The 24682-nt window shown below is 37.3% G+C and overlaps 1 protein-coding gene across 1 annotated transcript; it reads left to right on the top strand.

Annotated features, from left to right (window-relative positions):
• Positions 1-2: 2 nt before the first annotated feature.
• Positions 3-24682, top strand: LURAP1L (leucine rich adaptor protein 1 like; the record flags this gene model as incomplete). The annotated part of the gene is made up of 2 exons (XM_083883996.1): positions 3-200; positions 19448-24682. The coding sequence occupies 2 exons, from the start codon at positions 3-5 to the stop codon at positions 19820-19822; spliced, it is 573 nt and encodes a 190-aa protein (XP_083740122.1). The 3' UTR covers positions 19823-24682.

Consider the following 24682-nt stretch of genomic DNA (forward strand, 5'->3'; position numbering starts at 1 on the left):
CCATGGAGCCCGGCGCCCTGCCTGACCTCCGCGACGTCGAGCAGAAGCTGGGGCGCAGAGTGCCCGAGAGCCTGGCGCGGCCCCTGCGCGGGGAGCAGCCCCCGGCCCGCCCCGCCGCCGCGGCCCCCGCGCCCCGCCGCCGCCGCGCTGCCGCCCTGGCCCGTCTGGAGACGAAACTTCAGCTCCTGAGGCAAGAGATGGTGAGTAGCCGCAGCCCTTCCGCACCGCCGCCTCCCGCGGGGCAGCACCGGCCCGGGACGGGGACCGCGCTGGCTGCGCGCTGCCGGCCGCCCCGGGAGCAGCGGTGCGGTGCGGGCACCCGGCCCCGCTGGCCCCGTCAGCCAGGGAGGCCCTGCCGCCCGCCAGGAGGGCCAGGAGGCCGCTCGTCGGCGCGGCGTGGAGCGAGCGACTTGTCGGCTCCTTTCCTCGCAGCGGGGCAGTTCGCCAGGGACTCGCAGTTGGCTTCTGTTCCTGTCAGCTCCTTAGAAGTACTGAAAGCTGGAGTACCAATAAACGAAATAATGCGCTGCTCTCCCGTTGTTGTAACTGCATTTCTGCGTTGCACCTGTTTCCTGCTCATGGCTAACACCTAAAGACGCACAGGATATTCTCGGGCTGGAAGTCTGGCCTGGAATTCAGGGACTTGATTGCTGGACTTTAGTCTTCAGAGACTTAATTAGTTCAAAACAGGCTGCAGACGATGCAGAGTAATTCTTGAAAAAACAACTATTTATGCTTTGGTTGAATGGTATATTTTCTTTTGCTAGTGGTCTGTGATGGGACTATGCTGTATGTAATTCAGGTCCTCTAACTTGTTTACTATCTTAGTGCAGGTGCTTGTCCTACTTTGTATATCACTATCTCAATAAATTTATTTTGCCATAAAATGATGCAGTAAAACTGGGTTAACTTTTTCGAAGGCAGACCAAAAGGAAACTCTTTGCAAGCAAGTGACCAGTGATTAGTGAACACTCAGCATATATGATCTTGAAAATGCAGGGCACCTCAGATATGTCAGCATAGATAACTTCTGTTTTTATTAGTATGTGGGTGTTATGTGGGTCCCAAAAGACACTATTTAGTAGCAGCTTTTTTCCATAGCTCCTGCCACTAAGCTTATTTGAAAATGGGATGAAATTTGATCGGGTTGGGATGAGGGTTTTTCTGGTAGAGTGTTGAGATAACTTTATATAACAATCTTGGAACTCAGCCATTTACAGCAAATAAATCAATAATATTCTATGTGAACGAGTGTGCCATACCACAAATCCCTCCACAGTGCTACATATAGGTATATAGGTGTGTGGGTTTGCTTTTGTACTGGGCAAAAAGGGGAAGAGAATGGATATTCTGAAAGTTAATAGCCAAGATGATAATGTTAATCTTGAGATGCAGATTATAAATTACACTTGTTGTTGTACGGCCTCATGTTATTTAAGAGATCTCCACAGTGAAACTATCAAACAGTGGAGATATTTTAGCCGCCTTTGAGTACCTAGACCAGGCCAAGCAAGAAAGCTAGGAGAAAGGACTTTTGACGTCATTATGGAGTAATAGAATGAGGGGGAACAGTTTTAAACTTGAAGAGGATAGATTCAGAGATGCTGGGAAGGAGTTGTTTACTCAGAGGGTAGTGGGGCACCAGAACAGGTTGCGCAGAGACATTGTAGGTCCCTTCGTGCTTGTCATTTGGAAGATTGAAAGTAGATGGTCTTTAATGCTCCTTCCAACCGAAGCTGTTCTGTGATTTTAGGGTAACAATCACTGGGAATTTCAGTTTTAATATTAAGTAACCTGCTGTCTGCTTGTCTCATGTTTATTTTTTAATTTTAAGCTTGTACAACGTCCTGCAGGTAGCTTATAATGTATGGGATGTCAGACTGCAAAGGAAGCAGATAAAGGTAGGCAGAGCTTTTGGCACTGCTGTTACATGTCAAGACAGCTAGGCAGGCCTGTTAAGGGAGGGGGACCCGTGCCAATTGCCCATATCCCCTTTTACTTTCAAGTTGGTCTCTTCAACTACTTTATACTTGAAAATTTCATGTCACAAATTTATATATATATATATATATATTTTTTTTTTTTTTTTTTTTTTTTTTTTTTTTTTGCCTCTTCTTCCTGCTATCCAGTTTCTCTCATTTCTCTCCTGCTCTAAGCATAAACGTGTTTTAGTCTCCAAAGCTTTGACCTCTCCTGTTCTTTTTCACTTCAATGACTGGCTGACTTTTCTTATCTGGACTAATTTCTCACACTGAGTAAGAGGAGTTAAATTACAATGCTCTTCCCATTTAACTTGTGGTCTGTATATGCCCATTAAACCACCAGAACAATGACTAACTGTGGTTTAGAGATCCATTGGTACCCTGTCTATACCTTTTTCATGCTCTCAGCTGTCTTCTGTAATCCAGAGTGTGCAAGTGAACTACCACCTTGGATTTTTTTCTAGTTTGGCATCTTCAGGGTTTTCCTCAATCCTAAGGGATGCTTCAGCTTCTTAATCAGTCACTTTCCCCTCTGCAGTTTTCTTACTAGACATATTTTATAAATTTAAGAACAATACCAGGTTAAAATTGTGGTTTCTTTCTATGTTTCTATCCTTTTTTTTACTGCGTAAAACATGGAGCCAAAACCCACTATTTTCTTCTTTCACACTTCTTTCTAATGCATTATTCTTTGGCTTTGCTGCAAGGCATAGGAGGTCTTGGACATGCAGAAAGTAGTCTATAGCTGCTGCAGTAGTAAACATGAAAAAAATGGAAAATTGCTAGAAGTTTGGAAAACCAAGTGTCATCAGTTATGCTTTTTCTAGTTGTACTATGATGGCAGCTTCTACAGCCCACTCACTGAATTTTGGATAGACCTGCCTCTGGTTTTTTTACTTGCTTGTTCCAGACTTGAGACAGACTTCTTGTAAACATAAAAAACAATGTTATTCAGGTGCTTCTTTTCTAGTGGTATATAAAAAAAGACAATATTTGACTTGGAAATGCTGGGTTTGACTGTGAGCTGCAGTACCTGACAAATAGGTGGGGCATATTTGGCAACAGTCCATCTGCTGGGGGAAGGATTTGAGACTTTCCCTTGCTCCTTCTGATTCTGTTGCTGTTCATAAGGGTTCATTTCAAACCTGATTTTGCTAATGGTCACGGAATCACACAATGCACACAGAGTACTGTTCTTGAAATATGGCCCTGCTTGGCCAGGTTTACTTCCTTTTTCTTATCCTCTGTTTTCCCATGAAGGCCATGGTTGAGACTACATTGGATCCTGAAAACCTTTGAGTTATAAGGCCATAAATTAGAGGAGAAGCAAGATGTAATTGTCAGTGTGAGTCAAAACACTGTGCTGTGGTCAAGCTTGGGTGGAATGAATACCTCTCGCTATCTGACCCTTGATTCAGTATGAAATTTGTCACAGTGTTAAGATCTTTTTCTGTGGTCTTTAGGTGGTACATTCTGTTGGGGAGTTGATAATAAACTTTTACAGCCACAGCCTTTTTTCTAGTGTACTATGCTCTCGAGGTCACCATTCAACACAAAACACCTTCACTGCAATAAATAATCTGTGAGGGTCATTCTACAGCCAGAAATGATACTCCTTCTAAAGCCTCATTTGTCCTTCATGAGTTCTGGGGTTACTCAAAGGGAGATTTTCTTTAATGCTCAAAGAAAGAGATTGAGTGGGGTTTTTTCCTTTTCATTCAAAAGTTTCCAAAATCAACTCATTAATGCCTCTTTGCAAGCTAGAAATTTAAACACAGTATAGCCTGCACTACATAAAATAATTTAAAAAAATGTATTATATAAAAATATTTAAGGCTGAAGAAGAGCTGTATCTTGGAAGCGAGGAGTGCATGGCAATGCTGGGACTTGTAATGAGATTCCTTCCAGTGAACACTGTTGAGAATCAGATTTTGTTAGTCTGAACATCCAGCTGGGTATACTGCATGCAACACTTTTTAGACTGAAGGATAAAGTAATTGAAACAATCCTATTTTCAAGGAGCTGAGCATTCCAGATTTAGGCTAAAGCCATTTGAGATAGAGGCATATTTAACTCATTAGCTGAATTTTCTTCTCCTTTGTTCTCTTAGTTTAATTTTAGTATAACTATTTTTAAAGGTAGTTAACATTGATCCCTGACAAAATGAGACTGGAATTAAGGCACATGTGATCATTACAATGGCAGTCCTCCTTGGTGTTTTCGATGGTGTTTTCGATGGTTTGGTTTGTCTTGTTTTCTTTATGCTTTTTTTATTGGTTTTGGGATTTTTTTTTAACCATCCCTAGCACATTAGTGGAGTTTCAGGTTGGAGGGCAAAGCTGTTGTAACCCTATTCTACCAGATCTAAAGAGTCTGGTAAACTTCATATTTGCTTAGAATTACTAGATCCATAGTTGTGGGGGATCTGCATTTATTAGTCTCCTTGAAGAACTGATTTTAAAAAGTCTACAACTGTGACTTGAAATACCTCTTTAACATACACATGCGGTAGGTGCAGGCTGCTACACACTATTTTGTATGATAACATCAGTTGTCTTAACTGAAGCCAAGGACTGGCTCCAGTGTGCCTAGTCAGCAATGCAAAGCTGTGTATCAGATGCTGGTTTTTGATGAGATTAATTGTAATTTTTGGTTAAATACTTGACTGAAAATACAATCTTAAATATAAAATTACTAGTGGCTAAGCCTCAAACCTGTGCAGGGGAGTTTGATTAAACTTTGTTTCTTAATGAGCTGTTATTTGGTGAATCGCTGGAGTGTGGCTCTTAGACATACAAAGAAGGCATACAGAAATAGAAATTAACTTGTTTCCCCAAGTCGTCCTGAAGTTGACTGAAAAAGGGGTTAATCCTGTATCTTGCTAGCAGGTTCTCTCCAAACCCTCCAATTTGCAAAGTGTAGTAGAGGAGTTTGTAATTTTTGCATAATATGTAGATTGGGCAGTGATCATAACAGTGGCTCATGTTAAAATGGAGGTGTAGATTAATCCTTAGGGAAAATAAATCTAATAAGGAAAAATTGCAACTTACAGTGCCAGAACTTTGCCAAGTTCTCAGTCTTTTCTCTGGAATGGATGAGGCGACCAAGCTTATTTAAATTAATGCATATTTAAACATAAGTTTTGACTGGCAAATCTCAGTGCCTAGGAGAAGAATTTGATTGTAGAACATCTTGATGCTGTACTCAGTCAGAGTTTATGTCCGTTCTTACTCAGCTATAGCAGCTGCTGAAGGGTTTAAGTCCCCCAGAAGTACAGATGAATATGTGCTTACATTATTAGCTGCTGCATGGGCAAGAGTCCATGAAACATTGCTGGTACCTTACCAAGCAGCATCAGTGTGAGATACTTCGGTACACATACATCTGTCTGATGTGAATGATCACAGCAGAATCAGAGATACTACAGTCAAGACTTCCAGTCAGACTGCCTATGTACTGTGAGACTTTTGCCCGCGTTTATTTCAGAGAATATGTATTACAATTTCATGATTCCTTCCTGATACTTTTTCAAGAGTAGAAGAATCATTGAAGTTGATTTTTTAAGTCTGATTCCTGACAATTTGTAATGAAACTATATGAATACTAAACCACTTCTGCACCGAGTTTTATAGTTGTTGCTAACTTTTAGCAAATAGATTATAACATTTCTGATGAAATCAATGTAATAGCATGGCTTTCATAGAATGGCCTGGAGTGGAAGGGCTGTTCCGTAAGGGGACTTCAGAAGACTATCTTATTTCACCTTTCAAAGGAAAGGAAGTCTGGGTGACATTGTCAGGCATCCTGTCCATCTTGAAAACCTCAGCCATTGTAACTGGGAAGGTTGTTCTCATGATTGATTGCCTTCACTGAAAAAAAAAATTGACTTGTTTTAAGATGAAACCTCTCCTGGTCCTCTTTGTATCAGCCCAAATTACTGGAATGCTGTGAGGAGATACCACTATCCCCAAGACTTCTCTAGGGAGAAAAGATCTACCTCCTTTAGTTGTTCCTCATGTGGCAGATTTCCAGCCCTTTGATCATGGTACTTTTGTGTGGATGCTTTAATTTATGTGGTTACTTATGATAACAACAATTTAAAATTACCTTTTGTATATGAGCAGGAAAAACTTGAAATGCACAGTACCAAATATATACATTAAGCAGAGGTGATGGGCAACAAGTGCATTTCTACTATTCAATACTTGTTTTTTTAACAGTAAATACTAAAAGAAAAAGAATGTGTTTTCAAGTCATGTTTAAAGGTTACTAGATTATTTGTCTGTTCTCTACCCTCACAGTCAAAACCTAGTAAGCTTTTCACAGTGGACATGTTTATTTAACGTGTGTTTCATTTCTGTCCATGTCCTGGAACGGAGGCTAGTTACTGGAATCTGAAGCAAATGAAGATGAAGTTACAGGAGTAAAAAGACAGAGGATCTGAGCTGTTGAAAAGCAATTGAAATTCAGTTAAATTGAGTGCAATTTCTCTGACAGATTTAACTTGCACTTACAAACATGGAAGTTGTACTTGCTATATGTAAGCAGTTCCAAAACATGGTTCTCAGTTTACTGTTTGTAAAGATGAAGAACTCTGATCATAAAATTACAGACAATCTCATTATTAAAAGGGAAATTTTTGTTGTGAAGACAGACTTGTAACCTTTGTTATCAGCCTTACTCCCATAAATGTGGCTTCTAATGATAAGCTTTTTTCCCATGTTGGAAGTGTTTGTGGTAAGCAACTGGAAGCAGCCTTAATCTGGAGGGTGACTAAAATGGGTGACCAAAACACATCTAGAGGGTTCATAAGCCATCTTGTATTACCTCTTTTAAAGATATAAAGAACATAATCAAGCTTTCAAGCTTTTTCAAATCTGGAGGATATTGGGACAGCCATTTATTTCACAGGTCACTTGTTCTGTGTTTCAGTGCTGAATCCCTCTGGTGCCTGCCTGCAGATGAGTGTGTGGAATAAAATGTCTGAGCATCCCCCTCTTTGAAGTCGCTCTCAAGGAAATTTCTCTTCCATTAAAGAAGATAAGGAAAGACTCTCTCTATATATAAAAGTATATATGTAGGGTATATAAGTATATAAAGTCAGCTACTCAGTTTTGTTGGGATATGCAATGCCTAGAGCTTCCGTAAACATGGACAGTACTGGCACACGAATGCAGCCCTGGCCTCAGCAATCCAATCCTTTCCTCACCAACCTAGCCTTTTTTAACACTTACAGTTTGTCAAGAGAATGGTATGGCACATTTCTTAACCAACTGTAAACACAAACTAGCTAAACTGCCTGAGAAGTTACCCAAATGTCTCATTTGCTGTGCTGTACAATAGACTCCTCTCAATGCTCTATGGCCCTGCTGGGTACAGTGCCAGATGAAATGAAAGCATTTAGTGACTTTAAAGCAATGGTAAATTGCTATTTAACTACTGAGGGGTTCAGATTCTGTAAACACTTTTGGGGCATAATTTATGATTTTGTTTGCTGCTGTTAGACATCAGCTGTATTCATGACTCAAATGCTTCCAGAAGAAGAGCCATTTTACTGCATTCTGGTTTGACTATGAAACCTGCTTCTCTATATGTTCAGAAGGAAACACATCCAAGAACTATAGTGCAACAAGTGTTTCCAAGCTCACACATTTTTATTTTTACCCAAAGTAGAAACAAAAAGAGAACAGCTTGGTTGCTTTTGTTTTTCTGTGTTCCTGCTGAATTTCCATTGGTTTAAAGAAGTGTTGTATTTGAGATAGTTGCATTGCTTTTGTTAGCTCAGACACTTGCTTGTGAGACACAGCAAACGTTGGACATGACTTTCTTAATATTCAGTTTAAAAGAGTTTTTAATTTAAAAACTTCAGACTTAGATTTTGATTCTTCCAATTATTTTAAATTACTAAAAAAAACCAGTCCTGACATCAAGGAGCAACTATGAAGCATTTCTGTGGAAAGAGGAATAGGATCTGTATTGTTTAGCCACCTCTTTAGAAAACTAGTGAAAATTATGTACACACCCTACTTCTACTCAGCCCTGGTAAAGCCATATCTGGAATGCTGTTTAGGTATCCATTTTGAGCTTTCCAGTTTAAGACAAGGAATTACTGGAGAGCTGGTCCTGCAGGGGACTATAAAAGGGTCTGGAGCATCATCTCTCTTATGAGGAAAGGCTGAAGAAACTGGGCCAGTTTAGCCTGAAGAAGAGACAGCTGAACAGGGACCTTAGCGATGTGTACAAATGTCTTAAGGGTAGCTGTCAAGAATCTGGGACCAGACTCTCTTCAGTGCTGCCCAGTGACAGGACAAGGGATAATGCACACAAACTGAAACATAGGAGCTTCTATCCAAATGTAAGGAAAAGTTTCTTTCTTTGAGGGTGCCTGAACACTGGAATAGGCTGCCCAGAGAGGTTGTGAAGTCTTATCTCTCTGGAAATTTTTAAAACCTACTTGGACTTGATGCTGTACAACTTGCCATAGCAGTGATGTGGGTTTAAATGATCTTCCAAGGTCCTTTCCAACCCCAACTCTTCAGTGATTCTCATTCTGAATATCTAGTGTTCTTCCTGAAGCGAGATTAATATGTACCTTTATGAGAGTGCCTGGAGAAGGCCTGTTCTGGCCAATTGAACAGGTGGAGTTTGGCAGCTGATACAGACCATTTTCTTTGTTATACAAAGGCAAATGGTGCATTTTTAGAACAAAGTGCTTAGTAATAAGATACTGGCAGTGTAGGAGATTTAGGTTGGTTTTGGTGTTGAAGAATCCTTTCCATGGACAAGAAGGTTTTTTGACTAATGGGATTTAGATGGGTCTGCACAAAAACATGGCAACTTGGGGAAGTCATTCAAGGAATCATTGTAAACTTTAGACTATTCTTCTGTTCTTCTCAAAACTGTACATCTATGAAACCAGTAAATATGAAACCAGAATGATAATTTTTACAGTTTTTTTCCTGTTATGTGACTTCAACTACATTTTGCCTTCACAGGGCTATTTCAACTACTGCGAGTGTTAATGGCTTGTCCATTAACATGTCTTGGCAGAATTGTACAGTGCACTGAAATATTTTTTATTTCAAGTGGTGTTATGTGGCAGGATAATAGTGTTACAGGTTTGTCAGAGAAAAGTGTAAATCCTGCTGCAGCAGAGAGAGGAGAAAGCCTCTTTGCAGGAGAGGAGAGGTAGTACTAACATACTAAAGCAGCAGTGATGTTCTTCAAAGGCCTGTGGAATTTGCATCCACCTTTGTTAGCACCTGCCACTGCTTACTGTGACTCCTGAGATGTGACTGGTTGTTCATTCACTCCTGAGGCAGAGGAGTGAAGGTACAATTGCTGTTTTTCCCATAGCCAGATGAGGTAGCCATCAGTGATGATAACTTCATAAAGCTGTTTAGGCATTCACCAGTGCAGAGCATCAGTCCACCCATTTCAGACAAGAAAGAAAGTGCAACCAAAACAACACTAAGATCTTTAATATTCTGTAATTTCTCTCTTTCATTTTTATTAATTTGTACTCTAGTGAAGTTTAATAACAAAATTAAATCAGAAGAGCTGTTACGAGCCCTTTTCAAATACAGCCAAACTCGTCTAGTCCAAATCTGCTGTGTTTTCCCTGACTAGTTCTCTCTTTTCCCAGGGTTACCCTTGATTATTCACAAATGCCGTGTTTATCTTTTCCTAGCCATGTTTTGCAAGTCTTGAACCTTAATTTTGCTCCCCAACTAGTTTAGTAGCTAGTAGAAGAAGAAATGGGAAATGTAAGCAATGACCTTGATTCCTTCTAAAGCTACTCATACATCTGATAACTGCATTGATAGCTATGATTAACATTTTTTGCTGAACTGGAATCACACCACAATGCCTCAGTGCTCTTCTATGTAGAAATCTTTGCTAAGAACAGGTTTAGATATAAAAGCAGCAGTATGACATGAGCTAGAATGGTGTAGAAGAGGCTGAGGACTGCACTGTATGGCATGGATAATAATTATTGATCAGAGATGGGATCAAATAATGTGAAAAGAAAATGTTACACTGAGTGCCTGCTTTTGTCTTGAAGGTAGTTCATGACTGATTACTTTTACTACCTTCTCACATCTTTGTCTGGAAGCATAAGACTTGTCTTTGTTTAATTGTTAAAATACATTGATAATCACACCTTGTGATCTCCAGGATGAATTGCTGTGATGTGTTCTGTGGGAAAAAAAGGGGTCTGTGGGTTTTTGAGCCAAAAAGGACCAAAAGGGTTCAAAAGTTGCAGCTGGTATAGTTCTCAACAGCCTGCTTGGCTCATTGTGCTGGCCCGTTTCAGTATTTCAGCTTGATGGAAATGTTGTAACTAACCTTGTTGTTTGCTCCTAGATTTTTAATCTGTAGATCCCAGATGCAAGTTAGCTGCTAGCTATTTGGTATCTTCTTAGTGATTGAGAAGGAATGAAATTACTTAATTTTTTATAGATACCAGGAAGTTTTAAAGAGTGTTTTTGTTTGAAAGACTCAAAATAAGCAACTTGATGTTATCTGAAATACCTCAAACTTGCTAGTATTTTCAGAGAGATGTAAAGACTGTGTAGGGACCATATTTTAGGAGAGCAGTGATTACGCCACTGAGGAGAAGTGATGAAGGGATGAAGTTCTGCCTTAAAAAGAAAAAAGAAGCTGAATTTCAAAGACATGGAATTTCAAATCAGTCACAAAGTAAACAAAAGGAGACAAAACAAAACCCCTTATTTTTTAAGATACTGACTCATTTTTATTCAAAAATTTAGAATAGAATCATAATGGTCATAAATGTTTTAATAGGTGAAAAATCCCAGTGATCAGAAAATCAGTTTCTAGGACTACTGAAACATTTTTGGGAGCACATGTGATCATTTCTAATACCAAAGCTGTCTTGAAGTTGTTTATTATTCTTACCCAGATAAACCTTCTGTAAATAGGACTGCATGTTGCCTTTACCTAGAGATTTTATTTTTAGATTAAAAATATGCTTTCAATAGGATATACCTCCTCTCCGGGAATACAAAATTGTTTCAAACAGAATTCCATTTTGAATTCTGGGGAGATTGAGACAAAGATTTAATTTATTTTAATTGTATGTGTCTCTCCGGTGGTATTGTGAAAGCAGACTTGAATTTCAAGAGAGTTCAGATTTCTCCCTACTATTACTATTGTTGTGTCTCAGTTGTAGTTTAATGAAATAAGTTGGGTGTTTTGATGAGGGTTTTTTTATGTTTGGGTTTTTTTGGGGTTTTTGGGTTTTTTTTTGTTTTTTTTTTTTTTTGGTTTTTTGTTTGTTTGTTTGTTTGTTTTTGTTTTGGTTTTTTGTTTGGGTTTTTTGTTTGTTTGTTTTGTTTTTTTGTTTTTTGTTTTGTTTTTTTTTTTAATGTTTTAAAATGTTTTCAAACTTAGCTGTTGTCTCTATAAAGATAGTATTTTCAAACTTTGGATATACCTGTAAGCAAACCCCATTATCTTCTTTTGTTTTAGTTATATGGTTTTGAGTATACTTCCGCAGTGCCAGTATTACAAGTAATTAATTTTGAAGGGATGGACAGGTGTGGAATAGTTGTTATATTCTTTCATTTTTTTGCATAGTGTTTCTAAGACTGTTTTGGTCAAGACAAACGTAAGTAAGGCAGAGAGTGAAATCCAGTTTAAAAAAAAAAGAAATTAGGTATGTTCTTGAGCCCCAGTGCTGTCTCGTGTTGGTCAGAAGACACATGCAGTCCTGCATTGTGGTTGGTGTCCAGAACACTTTTGTAATGATACTGTGATCGTCCATCTGCTGTAACACTTTCTGACACCCACAGCCAAATGTTACAGCTTCATATTGACCTGGATGTTTGCAGTGGAGTTATGTTGTCTATCAGCAAATGTGAGTCCAATATTATGGATTGTTCTGGGCATGTTCACCTTTGTCACAGTAGCTACATTTCTAAGGTTGGATGATGCTTTTATGACAGTGGTATGAGATATTTGGATGCATTCAGTAAAACCTTCCAGCAGCATTAGAAGTTTTTCCTTTTCATAAATCCATACATTTTGTCACTGCTCTCTTTCAGGTTAATTCAACTAAACTTTAAAAGAGTCAGGATTTTCCTATTGTATTTTTCATCCTTCTAAGACTAGATATTTCTCTTTGAATTCTGTGATACTTCCATTTATTTAACATTTGTTTTACTTGGACAGGAGGTGAGGAAATAAGGACCTAACAAACTTCTTTTTTCCTTTTATTTGCTCTCAGTTCTGCATCATATTTCTTTGTGATAATCATTGTCATATTTACTTAGGAGTTAAATAGTTTCTTTTTTTTCACAATGAAAGAAAGAGATGGCCAAAAAACTAAAACAAATAAAATATAATTTTCCTCCAGGAATTTTTTTTATTACATTTAAGCATACAAGATACCTCAACAGTATAATGTTAAAAGAAAAAATGTATTCTACTGATCAAATATGAATTAATCCTAATCATTGATATTTTAATATCAAAGGTATTAATACACTTTGGCAAGCTGCCCAGACAAGGACTCTGCATATTTCAAGGCAGTGAAAAAAGGCCTTGAGAGTCACTCTTTTTTTTTTTTTTTCTTTTTTTTTTTTAATAATGTGACTAAACAATTACAGAACTTGTTGGTATGTATTTTCCTGTCAAATATAAGGGAAACAATTAGTATACATACAATTAAAATATTCAAATAGGATGTTGTAAGATAAATGTAAATCGCCAGTACTGTAATTTCCTGTATCAGATGATAACCATATTAGCATAATATTTTGTTTATATATTTGCAAGACATGGCCTTGGAACCTGCTCATTGAGTTATTTACTCTCATTGGCTACTGAACTAACTTGCTGTCTCCTGAAGTTGCTCTCTTTCCTAATTATTCTAGTGTATTCTCCTACCTTATTCCAGTGGTGGCTGAGACCTAACCTGCCCACTTCCTTAATTTAGCTAATGGGTTGGTAAGCTCTCCTTATAGTAAAATCCTTTTGTGGCTGATGTGGAGTCACAAGGTCTCTCTTCCTCCTAGTTAAAAGTCACTGTGCTCAAAGCCGTGTTACGTGACTGCCAAATTTTACAGACGGACCTGTGGAAATATTTATTGCAAGGACTTGGTGAAGGATTGCAGTGGAAATGCAGGAACTTGAAGCAGGACAGTGACTTGGTTAGAGCCTCTGTTTAAAGTAGCAAAGGGTGCAGAGAAACCAAAAACCCAATGACTACTCAATTTATGAGCAGCTGGGAGTTCAGCGATTGTAACAAGTGCTACCTAAAAAATCTGATAGGAGAGTTTTAAGAATTTTGGAGTCTTCAAAAGATGCAAGAGTATAAACGATCTCTTGCAAAAGAAGTCAAAAATTAAGTGATCAAAACTTCTGGTCTGCCACAATACTTTTATTGTGACTCATTATGGAAGTGCATCTGAGTCAGTGTAACTTGCTCACTTTGCAGAAATGAAGTAGATCAGCAAACCATAACTACAAATCAACAATGGATCACATAAATTTAGCTTTCATATGTATATGTAGCTTTTGTTTGTTCATTGTCTGAAGCTTACCACAAGCCTAAAAACCAGGAGAGGAGAAATGGGAGAATGATATAGGAATACATTATAAGACAACTCCATGCTGAAAGAAACCAGATGCAGAAAAAGCTGTTGATCTACATTTATCACTGTTGACTGAAATTTACTTTAGCTAAATTAGTGTGAGGTAAGTTGCAGGGAGAAGACAAGGCAGAATGATGAACATTGCAGCACCTACCTCGACTGACAGTCTCATTCTCTGCCAGGCTTTGGTCCATTGCTTTGAGAGAGCTCATACAGAGTTTCAGTCAGATTGGTTGCGTTATTTTGAATTATAGTGGTGTCGGAGTTTACCACAGGCTTTGCTGTGGAGAGCATGTGGCGCATTCCCACAAGTAATTACTCTTTCACAGGTGCATAGAAGATGTCTTCCAGTTGATGACAGTAAACTTGTCTTCCTACTCTCAGGTAAAACTCCCTGCATTTGTAACAGGAGATGCTGAAGATTCAGATTCAGGAGAAGTTCAAATTCAGACGTCATCCTAGCTATTCTAATCTTTTTCATCTTGATCCTGAAATACCATTTCCTAAAGCAGCATAATTATATGAAGAAACCAATGCAAACACCTCAAATCAGTGTGACAATTTAGAAGCAAGCAAGAAGTTTAAAGATGTGTACTTGCATATGTTTTAATTTAAGTAGGATGTAGCTCCTGCACAGCCTATTAGTCATCCTGTGTGTTAAAGGAGCAGACATCTGTTATTTGTGGTTGGTGTTTCGGGGGGTTTTTTTGACATGTTAAATGGAAAAAAAAAAAAAAAGGGCATCTCTTTTACTCACTGGTGTTGAGAAGCTGTTGTGTCACTTTGAGCTTGCTCACCTTCAAATGGCACGCTTCATGTTTAATAAACAAATCCTGTCTGTGTCACCAGGCTTATCCCTGTTGTAAACTTGTTAGCTTGGTGACTCCAGTTAAATAACACTTGAACTTTGGATTTTGAATAAGTTGCTTATGGTGTTTAGCTTGTTATGGTCTCAGAATTAGTCAATGAGGTTTTATTGACCAGTTTTTTATCCTTATATATCCTCTTAGCATATTTTAATCTTGATAAGACTTGCCAACCACTGTTTTATTTTCCTCATCTTCATCTTTTGCCTTGTAAACTAGTTTTCTTAGTTACTTTAAAAGTTGTTATTCAGTGTTTGTAATAGTAAAAGTAACAGCAGGAGAAACTGGAATAAGGTTAGCTTTTTTTGAGGAAGAGGCAACTCAGTATGCAAAATAAATTATTGTTTGAATATTGATTGTTAGATTTTTTTAAATTGCATCTCAATTTAATTTATGGAATTTACTATTTTATGAAAACTGAGGTAATCTCCCTTTTAAAAATGAAAGGGGAGGTAGGCATAGCTGGCAAGCTCTTAATCCTGAATGATATGGGAACTAGAAGAAATTGAATAGGAAAGCAGATAGCTATCTCTGACACATCCTAGGAAATGGAAACAATAGTAGCATTAATACTTCTGAACCATAGTGGTCATGCACACCTGTTTAGTATGGAAAAGTTCTAATGGTTTGAAATTCTGTTTGTAAGAAGTGCGATAGAGATGTGATGTGGTAGTGTTTAGCAACAGAAGGAATTGGCTGCAGTTAGTTTCTCTAACCTCTCCACGTTTGTTATCTTCTGCAAGACTTCCCAGGACTGAACCTCCATGAGGCTTTCTCAGGACTACTGTACTTTGTACTGTTTCTATCCACTCCCACTTATCATGGAATTTACATTCAAACTCAAGATGTTTTAGAACGCAGATTCCAGAGCAGCCAACCCTAGATTCATCTTGAGATTCTGTGCAGAGCAGAGCTTCTGATCTGAGTGACTTAAATAGCTCCTTGAATCCATTAAGTTGTAAGTGTAAGATTTTGTCTGTTGTAAGGACTTACTTTACTGTGTTCTGGCTAAAAGACGTATCCTGAAAAAAAACCGTTATTATTTAAGTTTGCTCGCTTCTCTTCCTTTTACTAGTAGACGCTTTACAACACAGAATGTAAAAGTGTTGAGAAAACAATGAAACTGAAATAATTTAATTAAATTTAGAGATATCTTTTTCTTAAACCACTTTTTATGGTTGTCATTAATATTCCTGCAGAATTCCTGTAGTTAGAAGCAGCAAGATGAGAATCCAGGAATTTAAAAGAAAGCAATCTGCAAGACGAAACTAGAGTTTCAAACAGCTCTTGCAGGTTAGAAGGGTATGTTTAACAGACATTTTAGCTTTCCCATTTCTGAAGAAGAGGGTGACCTTCCGTGTTTGGAGCTGACTGGAAGCTATGTCTTCAGAACATGCAGCAGCAAAACACAAGGCCATTTTGCTCAAATTGTGACTACGTATGTGACTTCTACCCAAAAGCTCAGTGATCAAGCTAGGGGCAGCTAATGTACTACTTTGGGTGACTGCCAGGAGGCAATAATTGTCTTTGTTAGCAGTCCTGATCATTAAGAGTTTTATTCTAAAAGCAATTACCTAATCAAGTTCTTTCTCAAAAACAATGAATTATATATAAAAATAGCATGAATATTTGTGTTTCTCTCTTCATATATATGTACACAAAAGCCCTTGCGTTTGTTTATGTGTCAATTCTATTGAAAAAATTAAGACAGTGTTGTGCATATTAGAAGACCAAAAGAAAGGAAAGAAAGGAAAAAAAATTTTGTTAGAAGAAGTATGAGAGAGAGGCGTAGACAGGTGTTTAGTCCAGCTATTCCTTCCAGATTATAATTCTGGTTCTGTGTGAATGCTAATCTGTGCATTTATGCTACTAGCGTGCATTACTTGAAAGATGCTGTCACTTTATTTTCATTCTTTTTTCTTGCTATGACTAGCTCTTAATGTTAAATATTTAGTGTCCTTTCTGTGATCAGCATTATTGCAAATATACAGAGCAAAACTAGATGAATAATACATAGAAGTTAACCTGTAACAGGAAATTAGTTTTTATACTCTCTTACAGTTTATACACTGTAAGATTTTGCTGAGGGCTGATCCATGATAAGAGACACCTTCCCTGTGGTGGTCCTGTGCTCTAGCTTTAACTCAAAGGACAACTATAAAAACTGTTCTGAAAAGCTTTTATTAGCTATGATACACTGTTTAGATTATTCCCGAAATGCACCTGTTACTGTGCATAACAAATGGAGCTGTCAAGCATGGTGAGATTTTGTTTAGTCCTGTTAGCTGAAGTCAGTCTTGGACTGACTTGTTTACTCCAAAAACACTCCAACTTGATACTCCCAACAACTTCCAAGATAAATGGGTTGCAGCTACATAAGTGAGTAAAAGCTAATGTGATTTATGTGTGCTAAAGCACAGAACAGGCAAAAAATGTCATTTTGACATTTCTGTGTTATCAAAAAGATGATGAAGTAAGACATATTAAAGAAAGATGACACTTGTTAAACTACGTTTTAATATTTGCTTTAGGAAAAGCGCACTCTTGATATGGGAGACTTGGAATGACTTGGTAGCTAGCAGGACAACTCTAGTACTCAGCAATGCAAATAATTGCTTCCAGTAAGGCTATTCCACAAAAATGCTGAGGCTGTTTCTGTATTTAGAGAAAAAAACTATTTCCTGTGAACTGATTCTGAAATATATCAGATGTCTACTTTATCTAAAAGGGACTTTTTTTGTTTGAGTCATGTTGGTGCTAGTTCTGTTAAACATTTCCTAAATCAGCCTTTTGGGAAACACGTCTCTGACCATGTTTGTATTCAAGTTGCTGAAGTCTGTAGTTGCATTTGAGAAGCTGGGTAATCTGCTGCTTTCATGACAGCCTAGTTGCCAAGCAAATGGTTTATAGTGATTTATTGGTTAGAGAAGAGGAATTGGCTTGAGCAGGAGAACTACAAAATGGTCAATCTGTTTTCATAACCTCACTTCTGAAACAATGATAGATGGGCAGTATTGTTAAAACTGAATGCATGGTAGGTGGAGCTGTTTTGCACAGTACCAGGTTAGCTGTATTAAATCTTTTGCTACTGGATTGAGCATAATTTGGAAGTCATTCTCAGTACTGGGGAAGGAAGCAGGGAATACATATGACAGTTACACAGACAGTTTGTTACTGCAAAGCTTGAAATGTCTTTGCATTGGGTTGTCCCTGACAAGTAACTAAGCACCCACCATTTGCTCACTCACTTCCCTCTCCTCTTCCAGTAGGATCAGGGAGAGAGTTACAAGAACAAAAGTGAGTAATCTATTACTTAGATTGTAATAAAGACAATTTAAAAAATGAAGGAAATACCCATCTCTCACCAGTAGATCAAGCCAGCCCCCAAGCAACAGTTGTATAGGAAAAGATCAAATGCACAGATTTTATTGCTGGGCACAGCATTGTATGGAAAGAAATTTGATGAATTCTGGTCAACTGTCCCATCTCTGTCCACTCCAAACGTCTTTCTTAGTCCTAGTCTACTTGCTGAAGGTGCAGAGTGAAAAACAGCAACAGCCTTGATTGCCCTTACTGCTCAGCAAGAGCTGAAACACTGGAATGGTACCAACATGGTTTGGTGACAGATAGAGAGAACAAAACCATACCGGCTGCTAGGAAGAATCCCAGATGGATCCACTACAACCTTCTGCAGTATCTAAGAGAATAAAAATACATTAAAATAAGTTTTGAACAACTGTACAAGCTCAGTGAAATTTGAGATACTGAGCAGATGGCATTTGAGTATGGAAAATATCGTATTCAGATTATACTCATAGCAAAACAAGTCTTTGCTTCCTGAAAATACTGATTCTATTCCAGTCCATTGTGTATGAACAATACAGCTACTTTTTTTCAGTTGTGGACTTGGAGAATTGTATAAATTGTATAAAATGTCTATTGTCTGATATAGTAGATCTTAATTGTTTTTTCTTTATTTTTCAGTTGAGTGAAGACTTTCAAATTTGCAATACGGCACATAAGACAGGGTCACAGATTTTTTAGTTTTCCAGTACCTATGATGTTTCAGATGAAGAGAAGGAAGCAGTGAGACATTAGATCTCACCTTTATTTGTCAGCTGAATTAACTTAAAAAGTGGCTTATGTAATTTCCTTGTTAAGGAAAATATTAAGATGGTTAATTCAAATGTATCTGTGAAATGCAACACTGTAATATTCCACTGTATGTTATTATTAATGCTTCTGTGTGTTTGCATCAACCACCACAACTAAGTGAGAAAGTAGGAGTTTGTTCTTAATGTCCACTTTTTATTTAGTTAGCTGTGGCAAATGCTCCCTCCCTTTCTGTAATACGTGGTTAACTCGGAACTTCATCACCTTCATCTAATATGGGTTTAAATAACTAAAAGTTAGAGTTTCAATAGGTTAAGTATTTCAACTCTCAGACATTTATATAGCAGATTTTCATGTCCACTCAGGAGCAGCGTGAGTAAAAGTTAAATAGCCACAAGCTTTTTTCCAAATTAAGCACATCTGAAAATTTTAGGTTGTCCAAGTAGCCATAGTAGTAATGATAACATGGGGTGACTGCCTAGATGTCTGTAGCTGTAAATAGAAATGGCTTTGTGTCTTGGTTCTCTGATTAGTGAAAGGCTATCCCAGGAGTTGTCATAGCAGATGTGTCTGATCTAAACAATGTTGTATCAGTGTACATACAAGTTTTGTCACTGACTGGCAGTCCTTTTAATGGAGTGCTTAGGGAGGTTGATCACGTTCCCAGCTGACCTTCACGGAATATACTAGTATAGCTATGCTTTGGGGATTTTTTATTTGTTTGCTTGTGGGCTTTCTTACTAGTTACTTAAATAGATTTGTCCTAGATATGAAAGCTGGGTTTTTGGGGTTTTTTAGCACATTCAAGCCTGTCTTTGGCTTGATTATTAAAAGAGTAATTTTTTAAATCACTTTTACCTTGTAGGTTAATCTCCGAGCCACTGATGTGAAGCTGATGCGCCAGCTCCTCCTCATCAATGAAAGTATTGAATCCATCAAGTGGATGATTGAAGAGAAAGCCATTGCCAGCAGAGGCAGCAGTTTGAGTGGAAGCCTCTGCAGCTTGCTAGAAAGTCAGGAGACATCCCTCCATGGCAGCTGTAGCAGTTTACAAGACTATAGTGATGGACTGGATGGAATATCAGTGGGGAGTTACTTGGATACCTTAGTGGATGATGTCCCTGGTCACCAGACCCCATCAGATATGGACAAGTTTGGTGATTCTTCTGTCATGGAGGATGCACAGTCTCTGCATAAGCATCCCAAAATTGATTCTGATGAGTACTACTGTTTTGGTTGATAAGAAAAAGTTCAGTGGGACACAAATGCACTTGTATTTATCCTTTTTCTTTGCTGCTATTTTATTTCATGTGCAAAACCCCCAAAGTTCTCTTGGAAGAAAATACAGTATGATAACTTCAATTCTGTTGCATAACTTTTCTTTTGCTTCTAATGCTTTTTCTCCTTGATGGGTTGGGTTTTCTGCTCCTGCTCCTCCTCCTATTTTCTTAATTTATTGTCACAATTTTTTTTGTCTTAATTTTTTTACAATGCTGTATTTACAAGTCTGTAAAGTGGTGAAGGAAAAGCTTTAAAATGAAACATCAGGGAATGAGAGTAACAATTTTGTATTTGTTGTCAATAAAATATCTTCTGATAAATATATGTTTTCATAAATTTTCTTGACCAGTATATCTGGCCTTTCCAAAGATACTGTTCTTACTGAGTATTAATTCTGAATCTTGGAAATACCTCTACAAAATAATTTTTCTAAGCAATGAAATTCGATTCTGTTAAGCTGTCTTTATTCAAAATATAAAGTATTCTTAACTTTTCTGTGTGGTGTTTCTTCCATTTTCCAGGTGAAGGAAACCCCATACAGAAAAGTTAGAATACGTTATATTTCTTCTTGTCTCTTGTGTAATTTTGGTGTTAAATTCTGACTCTAAATTGGTTTTCTTTTAAATTCAGCAGTGTTGCCCTGCATTTTCTTTCCTGTTTTACAACTGAGAGTTTGCCTTAACTTTTTGTGCCTACTGATGCAGTTGAGAAGTTGAGAGCTGCAGCTGATCAGTTACATTGGAAGTGGCTGAGAAGTAAAACAGTAACTGTTGTAGGTAGTCTCTGGCATTGCTGCTGCCCTGGGCCCTGCTTTTGTGCAGATTAGGGGGTAGATTTTTCTGTTGAGTGCTTCAAAAACATAAGAAACTTCTCAAGATTTTATCCTTCTACAGTAAGAAAAAAATAGAATAAAAGAATATAAAATTGAACCAGACACCGTAACAAATTATGAATGTATTTCCAGCATAAAGACAGTGAGGTGTTGATACTTACACATCATCTAAAAGTGTTCTGTTTCACCAAGTCTGACAGTATTCCTATTGCCAGTGAAGGCGTAAAATTCCTTCACAAAAGTAATGTTTACTAAATATAAGGCAGGCTCCCATTTAAAAACTGTCGTATGTGTTCTGAAGGAATACAAGTACATGCAGCAGTTGATGTATATGGGTTTAGTTCATTCTGAGATAGTCCAATAAGGTTCTGCTCATCCAAACCATGTTTCCAGGGAGACATGTTGTCCAGTCTTGAGCAACATTAAGTGTGAAGAAAAGGTAAAAAATCAAGAAATTGAAAGTGGTAATTTGTGCTTTGTGACCAGTTCCATCACGTCTCAATACAGAAAATGTCTGTGTCTCTCAGAATTCAAAAACAAGATGTATACTTTGTTTTGTTCATCAGGATTTATCAGATAGAGAGAGAGTGAAGAAGTATTTGGTTGCTAAAAATAAGCTTTCCCACTTCTGCTTCTGAGATCAAACTGGGTATTGCAGGAAGCTTGAAGAAAAATGAGGCAATCCCTGAAAAACAGCCATGCTGTGCTGAATTAACTTTTCAAGGGCTAATTTTAATCCCTACTACAGCTTATGACTGGTGCTTAAAAAAAATAAAATTTTAAGAAAAAAAACTTGGCAAAAAATTCTTCTCAGGGTGCCATTAAGTAGAAAATTACTAGGAATTCAAAATTTTTATATTTTCAGTTATTTTGATCTAGGTAACAGAACTAACTCCCTGATACAAAAGCATGACTCCCTTGGAAGTTTTTCTGCCTTTATTGCTTGGCATGAAAGTTGAACATCAGAATGTATACTCTCTCTAAATCGAATGTGAATGTGCAACATTTGCAAGTCTTTCCTTCTTCAACTGAAATTTTGGGCAGTAGGCCAACAAGTACATAATTTTTTTTTTCACTATGAAGAAAATAAAAGAATATTCTTAACATACATTCTCAAATATCAAGCTATGTTGAAATTACTTGAAGGAAAATACAGGCTGTAGCTGTCACCTATTTACTTAGAACTATGAAACTGGATAAAGAGTTACTTAATCAGTGATAGATTTATCACATTATGATTTAAAAGTCCATTTAAATGGGAATCAAAGCTGGGGAAATAAAAACTAAGAGCTGTATGAAACTAAGAAGCTTTTATTCCTCTTTATCTCTTGATTGGAAGTGGAGAAAGAGTACAAATGCCAAAACAAAGATGGCAAAACACTGCTAGAAGGAAACAAGTGTTTCCAGGTGTTGTGTTTCTGATATTAAAGAACACTAACATCTTGATTTTTATTTTCAAAACTTAAAAGCTTCAAAGTTTTAGAATGACTTGTTTTTCTTAATTGGAATTAGCAGGATTTCATAGTCAAAAGATAATTATATACTCTTGACTTGGCGCTTAAAGACAGACATGAAATTTGATCATCTCCTAAAACTAATCAAATTACTTAAAACTGAACTACAACTTGACTGTTTAGGCAATGGAAAATTCAGTGATCATTACAAACTATTCCTATTGGCTTGCTAACTCTAAATGATAAGTTCTGATTTACAGAACTTACTGAAAAAAAAAATAAGATTGAATAGGGCAAAGTATCTGAAAGCACTTTATGAAGCTATGTCTGTTTCAAATGGATAAAAGCAACAGAATTTAAAAAAAAAAAGGGAAAAGCATGGATAAATAGTAAATATTATTTATTCTGTGTCATTTTTTATCACCTCAGCTCTTTTGAGACTTAGCTTGCTTTCAGGAATGACAAACAATTTCAAGACACTTAGAAAATCACAGGAGACAGGCAGCACCCAGTCCATTCCTTTTTCTATACCACTGAAGTTTTGTCTTTGAAAACCACTCTGCTGTGTGAGCTGTAATTCAGAGACAATAAGGAATGCTCAAAAATAAGGTAAATTAGTACACATTCTGTTTTAGGATGATTGTTTCTTGCTAATGGGAACCAGCTAGTAAATGGACGTCCTCTGGTCCACAAAAATATTGAAGTGCGGGAAAAAAAAAAAAACAACAACTAGAATTTTCACATCTGAAAACTGGGACTTCAAAGATTCTGCCAAGACAGTCTATGACATTTTGAGGCACTTTCAAAAGAGCAATTAAAATTCTTTGAAATCTTCCTCCCAGTTGCCAAGTCTAATATTGACCTCAAGGTTGTACTGGCTCATGAACAACCAAGCAGGAGCTCTTGAATCATCCATCAGGAGGCCAGAGACATTGCACTAGGAGACCAAAGACAGAAAAGCATCTCTGCCTTTGGAAGGTGAACTACCATTATTCTATAATAGAAACAAGATGCTTAGAGAATGCAGAAATGTGGTGTATCTTTTCAAAATGAGCCTTGACTTTTTAAGGGAGTGGCAAAATGCTGAAAGCACTATTGAATAATTTGAAGTTTAAAAAATCTTTCTCTGCATTTCTCTTTAAAAAAGAGAACTGGTTAGTCAAGGTGGGTGAAGTCTGAAATAATGTCTGGTAGATACATCTTATATAACTCTATGTAATCGATTGAGAAACTGTGGAGGTTTTGTTTAAAAATCTTAAGCAGTTACTAAGCTGTGGAAAAAGCTTATGCTAGTATTTTTCATCTTGCCAACACTTCTGAACCAAGTCTAAAAGATATGTCTTTGATTTAAAGAATTAGCATATATCAAATAAACAGTAGATCAGTAGAAAGCATCAATCACCTTACAGCAAAGGAGGCTTTGTTTTGCTTTAAATGCCCTTACAGGAAGTTTGTCTTTCTCAGGATACCTATGAATTTATTATAGAAACAGTTTAGGAGTATCCTACCCTGAAACAAACAGAATCTTTTCCCTTACATAAATTAAAAAGAGATTCATGCTGACTACACTTGCCCTTCCCCTTGGCCAGAAATTAAATTTCCCTACTAAGTATGTCTGGAGTAAAAATATAACAATTTCTTTCCCCCACCATGGAATTTTATATGCTATGGCATACTACCAGTTGGGTAAGCAATCTTTATGAAGTCCTTTTAAAAGCCTCCTCTTCCAGCAAACATGTCTGGTCTTCTAAACTGATACTTCCTTATAATCTTGCTTGGTTATGCTGGCTAGGTCTCAAAAGAAGGATACTTGATAAGACACATCTTTCAGTTCCTCTTAGGGGACCACATGATACAAATACCTGATAATAAATACCAGTAACAAAATTTTTGTTTAGTGCAGGGATGGAAGGGTTGTCCTAGGTTTGTTGGTAGGTTTTTTTCTTGTGTGGGTTTTTTTTTTTGTGGCTTTTGGGGTTTTTGTTTGTTTGTTTGTTTGGGGGTTTTTTGTTGTGTTTGTTTGTTGTTTGTTGTTTGTTTGTTTGTTTGTTTAAGCTGGCTGGAAAAACCAAGTTGGTATTCTTGAGCAGTTTTGAGATTTTTCCATCATTTTTTGACATTCATATGGAGAGAGAGCAGCAAGCTTGAGCCCAAAGATTTGAAATCATGCCTTTACCTGGGAATATTTATCCTCAGAGCAAATTTGACAGCATTGCTGGGTCCAAAATTTAACAGCTAGCCGATATAACATTATTATACTTTTAAACCCCTTCAGATAATCACTCCATTGCTCATTGTCTGGAATACTGTAAGACTGTGAAAACCTTTCAAATTTAGAAAGGATACTGATTTTTTGAAGGAAAGTGTTACTGTTAGAATACATTAAATTATGAATTATGAACTCGAAGAAGAAAATACACAAGAAAAGTAAAAAATACTTTTGTGTTAGATCTGTATTGTAGTACCCTATGTTTCTCTTCAATGTTGTTGGAGACTGTTTATCTTCAATGCATATTATATCCCTAAAGAATAA

The sequence above is a fragment of the Zosterops lateralis genome, assembly GCF_965231275.1.
Source record: "Zosterops lateralis genome assembly, chromosome: Z".
In the NCBI taxonomy this organism is placed as follows: Eukaryota; Metazoa; Chordata; class Aves; order Passeriformes; family Zosteropidae; genus Zosterops; species Zosterops lateralis.